The sequence below is a fragment of the Nelusetta ayraudi genome, unplaced genomic scaffold (assembly GCF_046127955.1).
Source record: "Nelusetta ayraudi isolate G7.1 ecotype Tasmania unplaced genomic scaffold, CSIRO-AGI_Nayr_v1 ptg000011l, whole genome shotgun sequence".
NCBI classification, from domain to species: Eukaryota; Metazoa; Chordata; class Actinopteri; order Tetraodontiformes; family Monacanthidae; genus Nelusetta; species Nelusetta ayraudi.
Window position 1 is genome coordinate 19,300,721 of NW_027466061.1, and position 21,780 is coordinate 19,322,500.

A 21,780-nucleotide genomic window follows, 5' to 3' on the forward strand; every position below is an offset into this window, starting at 1 on the left:
TTTTGTGCGCGCGTGTGTTTCTGTCGTGGCGTCGAGTTAATTGGGAATTTCATGCGAGTGAAGGTAACTGAGGGAAAGAATTGTCCAAATGAATTGGAAAAAAGTTGATTACGCTCACTTGGCTCGTGAGTGACCTTGATGAAGTCAGTCAGAAAAAACAAACCTGCAATCAAGCTAGTGGAGTCAATTACTTTTTTTCTCCCCCCCAACCCACATTTTTCCTATTTTTGTAATTGTGCTACTTTTCCAGGGAATAAGGTGAAGATGCTCTGACAATGGAGTTAACTGAAGGACCAACATTATTCCCGGGTTACGATCTGCATTTTAATTTCTTACTCCACAAGAGGCAGCCTTCCAAAAACAATGATCCAAAAACCTCCATAGAACTTCAGAAAGCAGCATACTTAGCCCTCTGTGTACAGCCTCCTGTGAAAAAGACAACTATTTAGCTTCCTGCTCAAACCAGTGCTCTGTTGTCTCGTCCACACGAGGGCGGTTGCAAAAGATGGAACACATATCTGGCTGGGTGTGTTGTGTGGGAGGATGCAATGAGGAATCGGTGCCCTTTGTGACATCACAAATGGTAGATTCTAAGAACTCTGTTAGAGCACAAATGTTGTCGAGAAAATAAAAGGTGGATTGTTCTGACTTCTGGGGAGTTCAATGAGAAGCAAGGCAGCACACACATTATTGTTAGGAAACAATGGTTCAGGTGAATTTGTCTAAGATTGTTGTCCATCAAAAACAGTGTAGTAAATAAAACAAACAATTGGACACCCTGCAGCCTTCTCATCATAATTCACGCAAGCAGAATACAAACAGGTCTGATTACAATACAGAATGAAGGTTTACTTCTGTTTAAGTCTGGCTTTTACAAACATAGCCAGCAACTTATTTACTCCACCAGCCTGATAGAAAACTGCACCAGAAAAAAAGACATGCAAAAAAAGGGAAAGAAATTGCACCTTTAAGATAAGCAATATGCTGTACTGCACTGAGATTGAGCAATTATCACATTTATTCCATATTTTCCTGCAAAGGGGAAAAAACAGCATCACCTGACACATAAAAACTTGTGATATTCAGCTTAGCGTTTCCCTTCGCCTCTGCGCTACTTTCTCCTACGCTTTTTTTTCCCCCTGCCGACATATGTTTGACACTCGAAGCTGTTATCCTAGTTGGAAGTGTGAAAGAGTATTCTCTTGCACTAATATGTTGCTCTTGAGCGTTGTGACAGAAAAAAAAAGATGCCTTTCAGAAGCAGAATTGGCATTTTCAAAGTCCCGTCTAACACAACAGCGCTCGTCTTCCGCTCCGAGGACAGCCAAGCCAAGTTTGCAAATGAATTTCCGACGAAACACTTGGACGAAAGCGGAGTTAAGGAGACAAGATTCCCTGTTCATCAAAAGACCATTTTTATTGACATGGCTGGCTCATATAAAAACTAATTTATTGTGTTGTCCGACCCTCTTTGTTTTGAAGCTTCCACTGGAGCAAGACGAACGGCAAACACAAACGGACCATTAAACTGACCTTCAAACACGACCCTGTGAGGATCATGTGGGTGCCGCCGGACTGTTTCCCTCCATTGAGAAATGAAAAACACACATCAGATGCCCAATTTTTTTCATGATGCTCTCCTCTGTAGTCACAAGTCTCAGTTTGAGGGAATAACCAATGAAAATGCCCCACTGCGAGACATGAAAGGTTGCTTGATATGTGGGGAAACAGCCGAACCTCCCCTGCAGACTCGCTTTGCTGGCCTGCTGGTGTGACTGACTGTTGCCTGTCAATAATAGCTGTAGTTTTTTTTTGGTTTTGTTTTTTTTTAAGTAGGCGTATGATCTCTAGCTGAGCCCCGTTCCTGCTAAAGTGTACGGAGATAAAACGACACCTGGATACGCAGCAAAGAGACGAGAATCACTCCTTTATGACAGATCCCCTGCGAGCAGAGTCTGGTCTGCTCCTCAAAGAGGGAAAGTGTTATTTGTTTTTTAACATCAACACAACTCGGCTAAGTCTATCAGAAAATAACTTGTAACTTCCATTTCTTTTTTTCCCCCACCATCCCTTTTGAGGCTTGGGTTCGGGGGATGCATTTGACGACGGCACTGTTTGATGCCGCAATTGATGAGAAAGTTCTGAAGAAAGTCCCAAAGCCTCAGAGGAATTTGATTACCTCCATCCATTATCTGCACAGTGAGCAATCGCGAGGCTCACCATCTGTCATCCGTTTCATTTGCATCGTCAACACCTGCCCTGCCTGTTTATGCCTTCACATTTTTTATAAGCCGTCTTTCATGGCGGGGGAAAATGTTGACTTTCCCCTCCGTAAATGCATTAATTCCACAAGTTCAAAGAAAAGCGCCCGACGCCAACCACTCGCTTTATGTCTAATATAATTTAGGGAGCCACCTTTTATTGCCGCCGGCCTGGAAAACATTAAAACAGTCAAGCTGCTTCCACAGCTTAGCCAGCAAAAGAGATAGATGGATAGATAGATAGATAGATAGATAGATAGATAGATAGATAGATAGATAACAATACATTTTACCTCATATACAACTCAGCAAACAGTCAAAAATCAGGAGCTTAATTTTTTGTTTGTTTGTTAAGGATTTGAAGTTGGATCACAGAGTGTCACGATAGATAGATAGATAGATAGATAGATAGATAGATAGATAGATAGATAGATAGATAGATTCAAACCCACCATGTCCTTCTGTTTTGTGTGTTGCTTGCTAACACATTGTGCTGCATACACCCGCCCCCCCTCCCCCATTCCTCCTCACCTCCCCCCACCTCCTCCCCCACAGTCCTCCCCCATCCATCCATCCCGTCTCCCATATCCCCAGGTGGTGCCGACGGCTGCGGGGCCCATTAGCGTCAGAATTCCTGCCTCCAGCAGGCCATGCGTGTCCCGAGTGACACATTTTTGGACCGACACCAAGAATCCAACCCTCCACAGACAGCTCACTTCCCTCCGCAGCCACCACAGTGTGTGCGTGTGTGCATGTGCGCGCGTGTGTGTGAGAGAGAGAGGGAGAGTGGGAGAGAGAGAGAGGCCTGCGCAGCATGAGTCCCACAGGAAATGCTTGAAAGGCAGTATGGGACAGATTGGTGATGGCACAGAATTGACTGGAATACTAAAAAGAAACACAAAGATCTTCCACATAAAAAGGCCATACATCGATAAAATGGTGCTCCTGCCAGTTGGGACATTTGTTACAGTCATAACCCCCACAAACTCTTCCTCATGCTTGTCTGCACAGCGTAAACTGGATAGAAGCATTTTCTCACATTGCAAAAAAAGAAAAGAGAGAGAAATTAATTGGATTTTGCTGATGCATATTTGTCGATGGCGCTCTTTGCCAGCTGATGCCGGCGTGCGGAATGTTGTGCTTGTACAAGGGGGCCACTCAAAGATGAGATTTTCATCCTCAAGTTCCGTGTTCGCTGCAAACAGTACAAGGTGTCCCATTGGAGTATAGGCTGAATTGAATGGGATGTTTGAAGCTTGTTGAAAATTCCTTTCTGGAGAGATTTGCAGGACAATACGTTACCGGTTAAGAAAGAGCCGCAAATCCTTTTATTATAGATATTATGAATGGCTTCTTTCTTCATACTAATAGGTAGTTAATTATGTACCTAATGACTCCTCACAAAGTACTGTATAATTAGTCTAGATGAGCCGAGAAAGTTCCTACTTGTTCTTACATGTTTAATGTTGGCGATCCCTCATTTCGAAATGAGAACGTTGGCAATGGTTCTAAAACATTAGTGTCAGTGGAACAGCGGAGAGATCTATCTGCATGGATCTATCTATATACCAAAGAATGTGTGTGTGCATATGCGTGTGTGTGTGTGTGTGTGTGTGTGTGTGTGTGTGTGTGTGCTTGAGCATGTGTAGCAAACAAGTATGTTTGTGTGAGTGTATGATTGTGTAATACGTGTATGTGCATGACATACAACACAATCATAATCATGATCTGTGGGACAACCTGATCCTATTTTAAAAATCAAAGTCATTTCTATGTTTGTCATTGCTTAAGTCTGTTGTAAATTATGTAAGACTTAGATAATACACTAATACATACAAAGAGGTATGTATTATATCAAGCATCAAGATCTTTCCCTCCCTCTGTTCCCTTTACTCCGCAACAAACTAACTCAACTTACTTATTCTGAACTCAAGTCAAGTTTAACATGCAAACTCTACTGCTATCTTGCAAGTATTGAGCGCCTTACTTTGGCCTCTTTGTGCTAAATACAGTTTTTTTAAACAGTTTTTTTTTTTTTTTTTACACTGATGAAAGGAGCTGCTCTAAAGGCAGATATCTGTCCATGGCACCGTGGACAACATGGTAGCAGGAGCAAACTTGGGTCGTGGCAGTGTCAGCTGACGCCGAGGCGTTTGACAGCAGGGCCGAGCTGCATCTGAAGCGGTGACACATGTGGGCTCATTGTCCTGTTTGTGCAGCTTGTGCCGATACAATCGTTCATCATGATGAACAACTGTGAAACAGGAGGAAATAACAACTTCCAGCAAAACTTGTTGACCCGCAGTCCTTGCTGTCATTCTGTTCAAACAACTGACTCTGATCTGACTGACGTTGCTTTTTACTGATAATCTCACCAAAAGACTGACTGACTACGGAAATTTTACCGACCTTCTTCTTTTCAGATTTTTTCTGACTTTGGCTTGTGTTTTTAAAACCACAAAATCCTGCATTAACCTTTCAAATGAATGTACAGGTTATGTGAAAAAAATGAAAGTGATCCAACATCAATTTCTGAAACAAACAAATAAAAAAAAAATGAAGCTACTGGATTTTGAGTGTTTGCTGAGATATCATAAATCGATAAAATGTGATGGTTTATTGTTATGTCGGATATTCAGTATCTATCTATCTATCTATCTATCTATCTATCTATCTATCTATCTATCTATCTATCTATCTTAACTCACGCTGCTGTTATCGGAGCTTCCAGATGCTCTCGTGTTCACAGTTGAGGGAATTGAGACCCTGTCCCCCAGGATGGCCCGTTTCTCTCAGTCTGCCTTGAAATAGGGTGTTGCTGGGGTGTCAGAGGATCACACCCCTGCATCCTCCCCACCTGCTGCCCCATAGGCACTCAAGGCGCCCGCTCTCTCTCACACACGCACACACACATATGTGAACATCCAGGCAGGAATACCCGCAGACAAAGGGCACAAAAAGCAGAGGTGATGTCGTGACAGATGCTCTACTTAGCATAATTCCACCTCTGAAATAGTTTGACTGCAAGAGTCAGCGCCACCGCTCGCAGCTCGTTAACTTCCAGCCCCCGCCCAACCCTCCACCCACATCCCTCTCCTGAAGAGGAGGGACTCTAAAACCACAGTGCCGCGCTCAATATCCTTCCAATCCGACCAAATATTATAACTAATGCCTATTGCTCTCTCCTCGAGGCCGACGTATTCCCCGCCTAACCTCTCGGTGCCAGGTTCACAGATAGAGAGGAAGCACTTCCTGCGAGAGGCCGGGCCGCCTGCCAGCGAGACTGATCCACCAATCTGACACGTTAATGAGATCCTGGCCCGGAGTAGCCCAGTGTCAGGCCTCCTCTGCTGCAGCATCAGCCCTGCCCTGACCCACAGCACGCATGCACGCACACACACATGCACGCACACACACAAAGATGCCATTTTGGTTCACACACGTATACAAAAAACATCTGAGTGACTCTCCTCATTCCCTCTGTCTCTCTCTCACTCTCCCTCTCTCTCTCTCTCTCACACACACACACACACACACACACAAGGGGGCGGCTGGGGGTTCAGCTCCTTAAATCTGTCTAATTAAAACACCAAATCCCTCTACTCCCCTCACCCACCACCAAACCAGTTCTCACTTGCACACACACACACACACACACACACACACACACACACACACACACACACACACACACACACACACAAGCTACCCTTCTGCTGCCCCACTGCCGCCACCCTCGATTCCGCAGGAGAAATGATTATTAGGAATTTAATGGGGGAACGTTTCCCATCCCACACCATCTGGGGCTTGGGAATGGCACGAAATTTGAGGATGCTTGCCGACATGGCGGGGGAACATTATTTTCATTTTTCTTGACTGGCGCTCGGATTTTCAGACATCGGCAGGGAAAAAAATAGGGCCCCCCATTACAATAAATTAGCATAATATATCACAAAATAATACACACATAAAGATGAATATGCGCCTTATTTCTCCACAGCGGCGGATGCGAGCGCGAACTTTTCTAAACTACCGGGCTGAGTGTTATAGTGCAACTTATAGAGGCTTGAGAGTGTTTGTTTTCCTGCTAATTATGACATGGCGTCTAATTGCAGATTCCCTTCTATACGATATACATCCTCCTCCTCCTCCTCCTCCTCTTCCACCTCCACCTCCTCCTCCTCCTCCACCGCCGCCCCACTCCTGTCCCTCACCTCCCACTCACAGCCTGGCCATATGCTCCTTTTCTCTCTCCCGCTCCTTCTCCCACCGCCGCCACCATCTCCGCGCGGCTTAATGAGCTGCGTGAATGTAGGGGTGCGTGTACATGTTTGACCCCGTGCTAAACTGCTGCGCGCCACCCCGCGGACCCGTGGGCGTCAAGCGCGTGCCCCAGCACCTCCTCCCTGGCCCCTCCTCCTCCTCCTCCTCCACCTCAGCCCTGTCAAGACGCTTATTTTATTTATTTATTTATGTATTTATTTATTTATTTTTATTGTGTAGCCTGTGACACGCGCTCATCCCCATATTTGTATTACGCACGCATTGAGGCTGACAGTGTTGTGTAAAGAAGAAGAAGAAGAAGAAGAAGAAGAAGAAGAAGAAGAAGAAGAAGAAGAAGAAGAAGAAGAAGAAGAAGAATGAATGAAGGCCTGGTGGCGCAGGTCGTTTTTAGGGCCCCAGTGGGACCTCTGGTTAACGAGCCTCTGCACTTTTTTATGATGACACCGTGAAGGAGCGGGTGTGTGAGGGAATGGCGATGGGACAACAAGGCTGCATAATATTTTCCTAGCAGAAAAGGCTGAACGTGCGAAATACCTGCTTGAGTAAATGCATCAAATGCACGACTTTACACATTGGCACAGACTTTACAAAGACCATAATACTGAAAGTCACTCTGAATGAATGTACACGCATGAGAGAGAAGCATAAGTAAGAATTTCACCAAAAAAAAAAAAAAAATCCCGATTATTGCACGTTGTACGTTAAAACTGACCCAAAAGTTTAATTTTTGTTTTAGTTTCACTTTGAACGGTGCATTGAACATCAGCAAAGCTTGATTTTAATCTACAAAATAGCAACAAAAAACAAAAAACAAAAAGAAATCACAGCAGTTTCCTGAGGTGACTTTACTGAGAGGAAGAAGAATTTGCCAACCCTCCTCATCAGTGCAGCGTTTATGTAGGAAGAAAATGAGATTGTTTAGTAATAGAGTTCATTATCTCACAGGTGACGAGAATGATTGACAGGGGAGAATGAAATGCAATTTTAGGGGGGCGGGGAGGTGTGATGATATTTTGAGCTTTATTGTTGCGTTTTTCACAGGTTTCATCCCTATTCACAAATGTGCCACAGTGCGGTTTAACTTGACGTTTTCCTTCACTGAATCCCAAGAATTAAACTGAGGACATTTTTCTGACCGAACTGTGAAAAAAATCAATTATATCATTATAATCATTAATATTTCAAGAATAAATACAAATAAATGATAATTCCATTATTTCACTCTTTACCCTTTACTCTGAATGTTGCCCCTGCCGTGCACTTTTTTTTACTTTGGCAAGCATTGTTTTTATTAGTCCCAAGTCGGACATTTTTGTCTCTCATAGTTTTAGTCTATATTTACTCGACGAGATTCTAAGATAATTTTAGTCCATTTTCAGTTGGACAAAAGTGATGACATTTTAGTCAAATTGTAGCCATAATATTCTTGGTTTAATTCAGTTCGACTTATTGCTGACATTGACGTTTAGGTTTGATGTGGTAACATGAAAACAGCACTGCCTCACGCTGCTGCTGTTAGATTATAGCAACAACAAAAAAATAAAATAATAATTAAACACAAACAAAAGTTGTAATATGTAAATATCTTTCAAATGTCTTCCAAGTAGTAAATCAAAACGTTTTCCTCTGTAGCTACTATTTACTCTGTGTGTGTGTGTAAGTGTGTGTGTGTGTGTGTGTGTGTGTGTGTGTGTGTGTGTGTGTGTGTGTGTGTGTGTGTGTGTGTCTTCAGATTGATTGTATTTTTTGTAGCCACGTCGACGTGTCTCTCCATCCCCTTCGACCACAACGCGTTGTTCTTTAGCTCGGTTGAAGAGTGTTTGAAACCGACCTCCTCAGACCTCCTCATTCAAGATGTTCCGGACCGATAACATACTATAGCCAACTTCATGCGAGTGTTGATTAAGAGAGAGAGAGGGGGGGGGGGGGGGGTTTATTGACTGGGCACACAAGCGGGGTGTGTGTGTGTGTGTGTGTGGGGGGGGGGGTGTGGGGGGGTGTTATTGACGTGGCACACAAGCATGCCACGACAATCACAGACCGATACAGAGAAAAGCATTGTTGTTACATGTTATTTATAACTTCAAGTTCGTCTCGTAACTTCTCGTCAACGAAAGGACAACTTATTTCCTGACAGTTTTTTTTTTTTTAATATATATATATATTTATATATATATATACATATATATATATATATATATATATATACATATATATATATATATATATATATATATATATATATATATATATATATATATATATATATATATATATATATATATATCATCACACGTACTTTATGAATTAGTTTGTTTTGCTCCTCCAACCCTCCGTCAGGGAAGAAGGATCGGTGACGAATACATTTCGGCATATTGTTCGTCAACGAAATAAAACCCTGCTGCGGCAGGTGGTGGAAACCTCACAAGCAAAGACCAAATGTCAGTGATAATCGTTGAAGGTCAAGTGGATTAAAGTGAGAGAAAAAAAATACTTAAGAAGTGTCGGACTGTGTGTTTGGTTGGTTTGGAGCGTGACCGCCTTTGACAGAAGGTGCTGGATCTCCCGGGATGCGCAGCACCAGCCAGACTGGGAGGACTGGGATCTGGGACTGGTGTGCGCTCTGGCTCAAATCCAACACCCCCTTGGCTTTTTATTTATTTATTACATTTTGTCACAAATCAAGCATCTTGAGCGGAACCCGGTTGAGATCAACCCACATTTGAGTCCGATAAAGATTGAAAAACACAGTAAAATTGCCTGGAATGTTTATGTGTTCTTTTGATAAAATCCTCAAACGTGTGGACTGGAGTCGGGGGAAAAAAGAGAGAGAGAGAGAGAGGCAGTAATCTGAATCCAAATTAAATCAAAAAATAAATCTTAACTCATGGCGTGTCAACATTGATGGAGGGGCCTCATGCTGTGCCGTCACAACTGCAGAATTTTGACTGCAATAACTTTATTAAACACAACTAAGATTACGCCCGGGGCATTTTTAAAATGAGTGTTTTTTTTTTTTTTTATAAGATTTTTCTAATTAAAAAAAATTCTCTCAACCTGCTGCTCTCGTTCAAATTGTATTTTTCACCGAAAGCCGAGTAGCTGCGCCCTATCATTAAAACCCTGTTACAGCCTCGTCCTTTTATTGCGACAAACACATCACAAATACACATTACTTCACGAAAATTTCGATCCATAACGGTTTGTTACGAGTGTGTGTGTGTGTGTGTGTGTGTGTGTGTGTGTGTGTGTGTGTGTGTGTGACAGAGCGAGAACGAGAGAGAGAAGAGGGATGAAAAAAACTTTGAGCATAATCAATAATCATACGTCATTCAGGTAAATTTACAAAAGCAACGGACTTTATAAGCACAGTCACCAACACTGTGCAGAAACACATGAAATGCATCACAGCTGCTCTTCAGCAGGGACAGTGGGAGTGTAAAAAGTTCACATCCAACCACCTAAAACTGTCTTTTTGTTGCATATTGATGGTCAGCTTTTCTCTTTTTAAGGCATGTAGTCTCGGATTCGGATTGGTTCTGTTCACTTGGCGCAAACTGATTCTACTTCCGGGCCTAGATCCTCGGCTGCAGTCAAATGTACACAACATATATTGCAACGTAAACAAATTTTCACATGTGAGGCAGTTCACATTAAACGTAACACTGTTGTTTTTCTCTTTGATTTTTTTTTTTTTTTTTTTTTTTTTTTTTTTTTTTTTTTTACAATATCTACTATCATATATTTTCCACATTCAAATCGACGCACTCATAATAAATAAGCTTAAATAAATAAATACAATAATCATTTACATTCACCTCGTTGTACACTATTTACGCGTAGTTCGTCCCCGTGTTTGTCCCCACAGCCTTCTGCTCCAATGGGGGTCCAATTCAGATGACGGGTCCCCCAGGTCCCAAACACACGCACGTCTCCAAAGGCTTTCGAAAATAATTGATTTAGTGTAATTTTAATCAGTTTTAATTAGATGATAGATTATGAGAAACACCCCGCAAGAGGAAATATGCTATACATATACATTTTTAATAAGCAAAGATTGCATTTGACTTTCTTGCATAGCTAAATCGACCCTTTTTATTGCTCACAGACTGAATCTGTAACGTCCAATGTTATATTAAACTGCCATGACTCTCGATTTCTTTCCCTGCTCACTCCTTTTTTTTTTCCAATTGGATCGTTTTGCTGACAACTGCGTCCCTAATTAAATAACCTTTCAAAAACCCATTAGCTGTCCACCACATCAGCTTTATATAGAGAGCTCGCTTCACGTCCGGCCTCTGTTGGAGAGCTGTAAACAATCCACTCAAAAGCTGCACCTTAAATTAATATGTCTTATTGTGTTGGGAAAGCTATGCTTTTAATTTTCTCGTTTGAATAAATAGAAAGGTCTGGCCTGGTGCTAAAACGAACATTTCCCAAACAGACGCTTTATTGTGCGTTTGATGCTTTTCGCGGCCAGATGAGAAGAAACAGGCGTCGAATTAAACACATACGTAAATAAATACATCTCATTCGATTTTCGCACTTCGAACAGGTGTCGGAAACAAACGAAAGTCAACAGTGAACACAAAGTTACTCGTTTAAAAAAGGCATTTAGTTGTTGTGCATCGGCGCGTCAGGAGTCCGTTCCGCCCCGCTCCGCTCCCGGCATCTCAAGACTGAAATTGCATCGCCCCCAACTCCCCCCACCCCCAGCCAAACAAACAAACAAACAAACAAAAACTTGAACTTTGTCCAACCGGGTTGATTAATTGTGGAAGGAGCCACTGACTTCTCCCTGCGCCTGGAGGGACTGGCCGCGAACGTGCAGGTCGTAAGGGAAACGGGCCTCGGGGGAAACTCGGTACATGGAGTTGTGCGCCAGAGCCGCGCGCCCTGGCGCGCCGCAGTAGCGCACGCCGTAGTGGCCGCTCTTGCCGTAATCTGGCTGCTCGTCGGGTTTCAGGGAGAAAATCCCGTTGAAGTTCATCGGGGGGCTCATCTGGCTGTCGAAATGCGGGCTGCCGCTCTCCGGGGACGGGTTCTCGTAGTAGGGCTCGTACACGCTGCTGTAGCTGTAGTGTCTGAACGACTTGGCGCCGCTGTCCAAGCCTCCGCTGTGCCCCGGCGGGGTGTTGATGTCCGGCCCGGGGTACGAGTACATGGCGTCGTAGGGCGAGCGGCCGGAGAACATGACCTCCCCGTTGTGATCCGTGAGGAAATTTCTGGCGTTCAGCTGCAAGCAACCGGCCACCAAATTGGTGGTGGGCTGAGATAATCCCTTGCACAAAGTCTGCACGAAGGAAAGCAGGTCCGGTCTCTTCCCCGAGCTCAGGGTCTCCGACAGGGCCCAGATGTAATTCTTAGCCAGTCTGAGCGTCTCGATCTTGGAGAGCTTTTGAGTTTTGGAGTAGCACGGCACAACTTTGCGCAGGCTCTCCAGCGCTGCGTTCAAGCCGTGCATCCGGTTGCGCTCCCGGGTGTTGGCTTCCTGGCGCCGGAGCCTGGACCGATCCATCTGCTCCTTGCCGCGCTTCTTCTTCCGGGGGCCTCGCTTCTTGGGCAGACCGTCGTCATCGTCGTCGTCGTCGTCGTCGTCATGGTCGAGGTCGTCCTCCCTGTCTTCGTCGTCCCGGTCGGAGATGTCGTCCTCAGCCTCTCTCATGGCCGAGTGGGACCTGGCCGGGTGGCGCTGCTGCTGCTGCTGGTGCTGGTGGTGCCGCCGCTCCTGCTCCAGGCTCTCAGGTAAACTGTCGCGGGGATAATTGGCGCCGAACCGCGGCTCGCACATCATATGGGATTCCTCGAATGGCAGCGTCAACATGTCTTCTGTCAGATCGAGGGAAGCAGGTAAGGGGAAAACATTGATTAGGCAGGATGCAACGTTGATGGGCATTAAAAAAGTGTTCACCACGTGTGCGACTTTGTACCATGCAGACAACAATTCAATTAATCCAACACTTCAAGTTAACGCATGTGAATAAACATTGATTCATGATCATTCTTTTCTTTTCTTTCTTTCTCTCTTCATTATTATTATTATTATTATTATTATTATTATTATTATTATTATTATTATTATTATTATTATTATTATTATTATTATTAGCAAAGGTGGACCTCAAAAATAAATTTTACGCAACCCAAACTTTTTAAAATTAACTATATTATTACAATGTTTTTAAAGGAACTCACCTATTGTCAGCGTGCGCCGCGCATGTTCCCAAACACCTGCTGTAAACGCGCAGCTTCGCCTCCCCGAAGCCAGAAGGGAGGGAAAAACGCGAGGAAAGAGATGCGCTAAGCTTCACACTCTCTTCTCCACTGCCTCCTTTCTATCCCCTCTCCTCTCTCTCCCCCACACTCTCTCCTGCTCCTCTCCCTCTCTCTTTGAGGAATGACACTCATGCCAGCAGCGGGTACCCATGCCATCTGCCGCTGACGTCTTGTGGCAGCCGAGACCACGTGCTCAGCGTCCCGCGGGAGCCTCCATTCCGCACCGATCATCTGGCAGCTCCTGTAATGGGCACCGGGAGGCCCGCGTTTACCGTCACAAACACACAGCGGAGCGGGATAACAACTAATATCTGCATTTCCTAACAGAGACGAATGTGCGTCTTTTCGCAGCGCGGATGGATGAGGGCGTCGGTGCGCTTGGTGAGGGACCCCTGAAACAAAGAGAGAGAGAAAAAAAGGAGAAGTTAAAGGACCAGTTGGTTCGAGATGAAGGACTCAGGTCAGTTCCTGAGACTCTTGAACCTTCTTCATGTTTGGATGGTGCTGGCTGCAGTTTGACTGGGATGTTGTCAGTATCCTAGTAGAGTTATGAGTTCCCTTTGTGACGTCACAAACGGCTAGTTCCAAATTGTACCATACAGTTTCTGAAAAGCAGAGTAAGGACAAGAAGTGATGGATGCAACTTTCTTGTGGGAGTTCACTGACAGGCAGAAGAATAAGCAAATTTATGGAAAATATCAGAACTTTAAAATGCATCAGATACTTGATGTTGTTGTTTTTTTCATTAGTAGACCTGATGTTCTAAAAAAATTCATTGCAGAATAAGGCAAAAAGAATATAATTATTCAATTAATAAGAAAAAACTGTGCTGGTCACATCTCGGATGTTAACTCCCCAAAAAGGCTGTGATTACCGTCTCAAGGTGGAAGCAATAATAATAGGTAGCGTCAAATTTAAATCAAAGTAAATTACTTTTAGATTTAGGTGAAAACTACAGTTAAAAAAAATAGTCATTAATTTGCATTTTGTACAATCAGATCATCATTGAGGGTCTGAACAAACTAGGTTAAGAGATTCCATCAGCTCCAACCAACCAACGGGACATGTGAGATGCGGGTGGGTGGGGTGGCGGTGGGTGGGGGTGTGCTGTTGGTACCTCAGGACTGCAGACATTAAGTACACCCTGCGGAAAAGGCCCAGTGGCACGCTGCCAACTCCACACTGGGGCACAGCTGGCACTCGATATGGGTATATGCACTCCTTAGTTATGTGGAACACACACACACGCACGCACACGCACGCACAGGCACGCACGCGCACACACACACTGAATAACGCACACAAAAGCTTGCTTGTGAATGACCTTGTTGCAAGGAGAATCAATTAAACACATTTATCAATCTCCCCTGTATTGGGCATGATACAAAGCATCGATCAGCGGTGTGTGTGCGCGCGTCTGTGTGTGTGTGAGATGACATGTGTTCAGACCGTCATATGACACAAGGAGCAGAGGTTCAGCGCTCACCGCGACGGCGTGTAGACACCACGGTGATTGTGCATATACTTGACCCGAGGGGCATCAAACCGAGCAGCCGACACACTCGCAGCCAAGAGTGTGTGTGAGTGTGTGTGTGTTTGTGTGTGGCCGAAAACAGCGACATACACTGATAAGAGTGAAATAAGAGTAAATACAAAACACTCGAAACAGCGACTTTGTCACTAATTCATCCCTGCAAGAAATAAATAATGCCTCTAATGATTGCTGTGGTCCAGCAGACACACAAACACGTGCATGTGCACGCGCGCGCACACACACACACACACACACACACACACACACACACACACACACACACACACGTGCACACGCGTGCCAGCATCTGATGAGTCAAACTCCCAATCTCAGACTAATCAGTTGACTGCACTAATTGCAAATGCAAATATGCAAATTTATATTAATTAATTACTCCACTAATTAGTTCTCTTGTCTTTTCAGGTAATAAATCATGGTGTGGTTGAGAGAGAAAGACACAGGGAGAGACAGAGACACAGCGGTGATCTTTTGTCTGCTGGAAGCCCCTTGTTTCAGCTCCGACTCTGATCTTGTGATGACTTTCAGACGCTCGTCTTTCCAACTGTCCACAGCTGAGACCTTAGTTGTTGTTTTTTTTTTCTTTCTCACCTCCTCACAGATTCATAGCTGGTTAATTATTTTCATTGATATTTAAAGCGCCGTACGTTGAGGATGGAGGCATTGTGATCTGAGCCATTCAGAAAAAAGAAAAAAAAAAACAGCAGAGTCTGGCGAATCAAGGCCCCTCGCTGACAGTTCTTGCCTGTCAGGTCCTTTAATTATCACATTATCAGTTTTTATAGGCATGGTGCGTGGCGCCGAGCTGCAAATGAAGGCGGCTGATCACACGCTGAGCTGCAAGCGTTTCTCAATTGATGTCAGCAGTTAAAGAGAGGTGATGAGTGCGAGGTGAAGTGGTAGTGAATGCTGTTCCATCCGAGAGGTTCACTGCTGCAATCGCTGCTCCTCTTGATGTTTTTTTTTTTTTTTAAATAACGGGTCATTTATTCTGCAGAGTGTGCATTATTTTGTGACACTGACGCTGACACTGACTCTGTGATGAGCTCGGTGCTGCTAAAATCATCACATATCCTCCACTGGTTATTTTGCGCTGATTTTTTTCCCTCTTCTTTCTGCTGATGGGGAAAGCTTGTCAGACTACTGGGGAAAAACTCAGATCTCTGACAGAAATGCGTTCACACATTTCTGTGCTGTTTCGTCCTCATGCAGGGGAGTATCTTGGCATTAGATGATGGTAGAGGTGGGAGCACCCGATCAATATTTGGATGATTACTTCTGGAAAGTCACCGAGTACCATGGAAGCACATCTTGTCTGGTCCACTGTAGGGCGTCGTTTTCACAAGGAGTTTAAAGAATACCAAGGAAAAGGCAAAGGCTGCTTTGACACTTTCTCAGTGGCTGCTGTGGAACTTTCATCAGAGGGAGCCAGACGACGAATCGAGGAGGCTCTGAATCTATCAGGAGCTCTGGCAATGTTTACAGGTGGGTTCTGTTTTCGAAGAATACATGGCCTGAAGGACAGAGGTAGCTGAGAGGGAAACCAAAAACGGATGACTGCACCTTTGTCAAAGAGACCAATTGAGGCCTATGGTTTTCTGGAAGATGCCATAGGGATGAGGGTTCCATGATGACCCGATAACAGTGGACAAATCAAAGAATGGCTTCCATACTAAAAAGAAAAAGGAGCTGCTTGCCCGGGAAGAACCCTTCCCAAATACACACACACATTTAGAAACCCACAACTCAGAAAGGAAACTGGTGGCCCTGACAGCAGCCTCCTTCAAAAGTCCACCAGCCAGACTGAGTAGCAGCAGCTGAGAAGGTCACCACAGGTTCAACCAGTGCCACCTATCACAAGTGAACCGCTTCTGGGTATCTGACCTCAAAACAAGCGACAAATTGGGGACATACAACCAATATCGGGATATTCATCAGCACATATGGTCTCTGGCACTCGGGCTATTAACCGAATTAACCCTTTGGCTTCCTAGCTGGTGTATGAAGTTGGAGGAAACCTGCACAGACACAAGGAGAGTAGTGGAAGCTGATTTGAAGAGACTTCTGGCTTCATAAATCAGGCCTCAAATCTCTGACCTAGATTCTGATGTTGCAAAACACTGTTGATGAATAAAGTTCCATTGTAGCCCTCACTGAAACACACACACACACACACCTCCCCCTCCGGGTGAAGGCCCTCGTGCAGAATGTGCAGAATAGGGCTGAGGATTGTGGGGCTGATTACCAGAGGCCAGGTCCTGGACTGGTGTCCTCCAGCTGTGCTGCTCTACCCAATTAGAACATCCATATGCTGCTTCACTCAGCTGCTGAGTGGCCACACCTCCCACCCACACAGGTGGGAGCTCCTTGTGTGTCTGTTTCTGTGTGCAAGCGCCCGTTTGCATACTCGTGTTTTCGCCTTTGTTGCCGTTGACTACACATGGAGCTTCGAAGCGAAAGGCAAAAAAAGGCAGAGTTTCTCTTGTCGCCCCAGTATTTTTAGGGGATGTGAGAACTGACGGCTCGCATGCTCATAATCGGCTCACTAATCAAATTTAATCTTGTGTGATGGCGCCTCCGCCACCACTGCACTTTCTTAATCCCAGCTCGTTTACTTCCTCCCAAGTGAAGTTACTTTGACTGTCGACGCTCCTTTGATTAGAAACACGCAGGTATTTAGGTGGGTGGTGCGCAAAGTGCTAATAGTATTAAAATATGGGCCCATGAATAATGGATATGTTTTTCAAGATGTATAATGTAAAGACGTTTCCAGTCAGAGAGGGGACGCAGACGTTGCTGCAGGCGCACGTTTTCTATTTCAAAGCGCAATCTGTTCGCACGCGTTCAAAGTGACTGAGGCAATCTGTTGTGGTTTGAACGCCGCACGTCTGTAGCCAGAAAGTGATAAGACAAACAAAAATGTGTCAGATATTATGTTGGAGTAGCACCGTCAGTGAGGCGCGATGAAACTCTGTGCAGAGAGGAGGTGGACGGTCGGTCTCTTGCATGGACAGCACCTCTAGAGCTGGACTGGTGGTGGCTACAGGTGCTGCTCAGCAGGGAGAGGACGGACTCTTGCACACGTTCGTCTCTGCTCTTTTCTTCCCCACTGAGCACGAGGCCAACGTGATTGACAAGAGCTCTCATGTGGTTTTCTCACCTAATCGACACTTTCAGTGTTGATACGATTGCTTTTCTCCTCAGCCGCCCGTCGGCCCGCTGTGTCGGGAGTCACTGGTTGCTCTCAAAACAGTGGATGGAAGACTAGAAGGTAAAATGACCTTCCTCACATGGGCATCAGAGCTGTGCCACATGATACAACATGCACCTAATTCACAGCAGGTTCACCCTCCTTACCTTTTCTGCTTGCTCCACCTTCCGCAAAGTGCATTTTAATGCACAATTTTATTGTTATGTCACAATGGGCACTGATACCTTCTCAAGCTGTAAAAGACTGCAAGTTGTTTCTTCAACCCCACAGACTTGCCTGTCATGCTTTTCTCTCCTTCCCAATAATTGGAAGGTCCTACAAAGCATCAGCTTTTGGCAGGCAGCTAAAACTACGCAGTTCTTGCAGGAGGGATAAATATGTTGTTTACTGGAGTTCTATAGAGTTTATGGGATAATGAGTTTTGCCAACCTGCTCTATCGGAAAATAGTGTGAACGAGATAAAGGCCTGAAAAAAATGGGCATACATTAGTTGCTTTACATTTGGTTGACTTTGATGCATTTAAAGTTGTTTGAATATTTACTGATGATGAACATGAACATGATCATGAGTTGTTTTCGCTCCGACAACAAAAATAATTTCATGAACATGTGCTACTCTCTTGTACTCTCGCCAGTGTGGCTTGTATTATGATGATTGTACTGTACTTTTATTTATTTATTTTATCTTTGTACTGCATCTGTCTATCATTCTTCATGCTGTCTTCTTGTCTACGTCTATTGTGTATTTTATTGAAGTGTCTATTAACACCTGGCAAAGGGACTACCAATGGAAATTAGCCTCCAGCTATCTCTTGTATGTTTACTTTCTTAAGGAAATGTTGATTAAGGTACTTTGTCCCCTTTAAAAAAAATAAAGAATTTGGAATTTGTAGTATTAAATATTTAAAAAGTGGCTTTTGCAGTAGATTTGATCCAATTGTGGAAAAATAAATCTATATTTCTATCTGCTTTGTTACAGCAGCACCACTCTCCTGCATCTGTTCAACATGAGTCATGTGTAGCACACGATACAAGCATGAAACTATTTTCTCTGCTTTACTTTTAGAGTCGACAGAACGGAGCACAGCAACACTGCAGCCAATCATGCTAAACGACCATTTCTGCTCACTGAATTTTAAAATAGAACTGCCTTTCAGTCATTTTCTTCTCAGCAGTTTTGACTTTTACTTGCAATAATGCTGTCATGTTAGGCGGCTGTTATTAGTTTGCAGGGTGCAGTTTAAACAAACCAACAAACATAAAAAACATTAAAAAAAAAAAAAAAAAAGAAGAAAAAAAAAGTGAAACACTCCGATAACTCCGCTGATCGCCACCATACATGTGCTGCTGTACAACAAGGCACCGTAATTCTTTGTGCACAACAAATGCCAAATAAAAGATTAGGAAGTGGGTTGATGGTGAGTGAACCCCCACTGGCGTGTTTGCTCGCTCAAACTCCACCTCTTCTCCACTCTATTAAACTCCATTGTAACGCTGCTGACACTATCTCAACATGACACCGCGCCATCTGTGTTTAGCCGCTTTTAGCATGAGCGAGCAACACGGTGTTGCGCTGTTAAATTGGTTTGAGGACGATAAAAAGAGGAACGTGCGGTATGATAAATGGCAGCGCAAAGCAGAGTCAGCACACGAAATAATCTGCTGCCTGTTAATTCGATGCAGGTGCTGCAGGAGCCAACAAAGTGTGTTTTCGGTTCATTTCTTTTTCTTTTTCTCCCTATCTACACCTTGATTAATCTGCCAACTTGTTCTTCAAGAATGAATTTAACAGACTTAGTCATACCATTGAAATGGGTTTGGGGGAGTCACTGCTATGTATTAAATTATGTTGGAAAATTTAAGACATTTACAGTCGACTACATGTGAAGTTTCATCAGGATGACAGTTTTTTGTTTGCCTGAGTCAGATTTAGGAGAAACACAAGGAAAATACATATTCTATATGATACACTTCAAAACAAAAACAAAAAAAAGAGAGAACAATTTCAAGTAATCCCATGCTGTCATCGGGTTGGGCTGTGCTTTTTAGTGTTGAAGAGTCAGAAATCGTTTGGTCATTAATCATGTTCCCATGAGACCTGGTGGTTTGGAAATGCAATGCAGATTTTTGGAGTAATCACAAAATATTTCTGCAAAAATTGTTTAAAAAGCCAAACTATGGTTGCCAGATGGACTAAAACCCCAGTTGCTTAATGATGGTTGTTTGGAAGCGGAGGGTTGTAACAGTCAAATTTTGTAAAGTAAACTAAACTGGCACCTCAGCATTAAATGCTGCAAAATGAGAATTGACCAGAACCCGAGTAACAATGTTCTAGTTAATGAGAGACAAAGAAAAAAAAAAATCATGTTAGCAGCACATGCTGGTGGAGGGATTTCACAGCAGATCTTTGTCAGGGGACCACAGGGAGCTCAGTGCCCTATGCATCATCTGCTGTTTGTCACAATGACGGAGCCATAAACAGGCTCTGCCCTGCCCCCTGTGCCCACCTGAGGGGCTTACAGTTGGCAACCAGGACTCCTCACCTGACAGGCTTCCAGAGAGGAACCACTTGGCCGCCAGTGGAAAATAGCTCCCTCCCATTTAGGGGGTCGGCCCCGAGTCAAGACGAGGAAAGCTTGGCTCTTTAAGAGTTGGGCCAATTCCCAGACACACTAGCAGCTCGTGCCACAGGGGCATTTGATTCTGGGCTGTGGATCAGTCGCTCTGAGTGGAGGCTCTGTGCTCCATCCAGTCGATGGCTGCGAGTGTGATTTTTCATTACACAGCTTGATGCGTAAGGTCGCGGTGGCGTGTTCCGTGAACGACTGTGTGAAGCTAAGGGAGGAGAACATGTTGTCAGTCACGCCAAGGTCAGAGGTCACGTTCCCACTAGGCCCAGTAGCATCAGTGTGACGCTGTCACAGTCTGTTTGAAGAAAGGCAATTACACAGTTAATTAACGCAAATCATTAAATACATTTACACACATTTAAAAACAATTCCCTTAAAATTCTTAACAATCTCAAATATTATCAAGGAATATTTACAGAAAAGTTTTACTTTCTTCCTGTGTTTCAGGAGTAGTGGCTGCATCTTTCTGTTTTGGAGTCCAACATGTTTTTTCCAACACTGTATGTAATGTGTTTATGTTCACCATGATTTGTGAATTTATTTGACAAGTGTTCAAATAAAAGCACGTTACAATACATGCTATATTTGACACCATTCTGAAAAATACACTTGTAGTGTATCTTCATATTCACCTGGTTCATGGAAACATATTATGCATCATCTACAACTGCTGAATGCAATAAATAATGTCACAGTTTCAACTTAATAATACATACACTAAGCTAACTGTGTGAAATTGCCAGCTCCACCTAACTATTTTCTTGATCCTTGACTGGCAGTGGGAGAGATCGCACCATTTTTCTCATAACCCTATAACAAACTGTAAGCTATGAGGTTACAGCCTGGCTTTAAAGGGGCCCGTGTGTAAGATTTAGCAGCATCCAACGACAGGAAAGCAATGTTTGTGTTCATCCCTCTGACGTCAAACTGAATCTCCCGTCATTCTCGTGTCAGCTGTGATGTCAGGGTCACGTCACAAAAGCACAAGCAGGTCCACAGTCCATGAAACAGTAGACAAGATGGGCATGATCAGTTACAAAGCTCACGGTAACTGGAGGCAGTTACAAAACACACAAAATACCAGCAGGCTGTAAATAGCAACGATTGATACTGGAAAGTAGTCTTGAGTTGCACCTTCACTCACTGTAAATCACGGCTTCCTCTCTCCCCTCCTGCCTGCTGGCGCCTCATGCATCATGCACACATTAGCGACGCCGTTCGCTTGAGCGCGTCCTTCCCACAGGTGAGGCTGTTTTCCTTCGGATGAAAGGAAAGCAAACTTATTAACAGGTCCGGGTAACATCAGAGCGCGACTTCCCGCCGGCGGCCATGTGATCATATCACACGGAGCGGCAGCGGGAGCGAGGGAGCCGGTGAATGAGGGGACAGACTGTAGGATGCCTTCACACCCACCTCCTTGTGCCCCCCTTCCTCCTCCTCCTCTTCTTCCTCCTGCTACTCCTCCAGCACCGACCAGTGCTGGAGTTCAGCCCGAGACTGGGACAGGAGGTGGGGAGGAGCGCAATACCATACACCCGCACACATGCATGGACAAATGGCATTTGT

At 44.3% G+C, this 21,780-nt stretch overlaps 1 protein-coding gene across 1 annotated transcript; it reads right to left on the minus strand.

Annotated features, from left to right (window-relative positions):
• Window positions 1-9,673: 9,673 nt before the first annotated feature.
• neurod6b (neuronal differentiation 6b) lies at window positions 9,674-13,434 on the minus strand. Its single transcript, XM_076021713.1, has 2 exons — window positions 12,741-13,434; window positions 9,674-12,374 (listed from the first exon to the last, which is right to left on the minus strand). The coding sequence occupies exon 2, from the start codon at window positions 12,367-12,369 to the stop codon at window positions 11,314-11,316; it is 1,056 nt and encodes a 351-aa protein (XP_075877828.1). The 5' UTR covers window positions 12,370-12,374; window positions 12,741-13,434; the 3' UTR covers window positions 9,674-11,313.
• Between the last annotated feature and the right edge of the window lie 8,346 nt (window positions 13,435-21,780).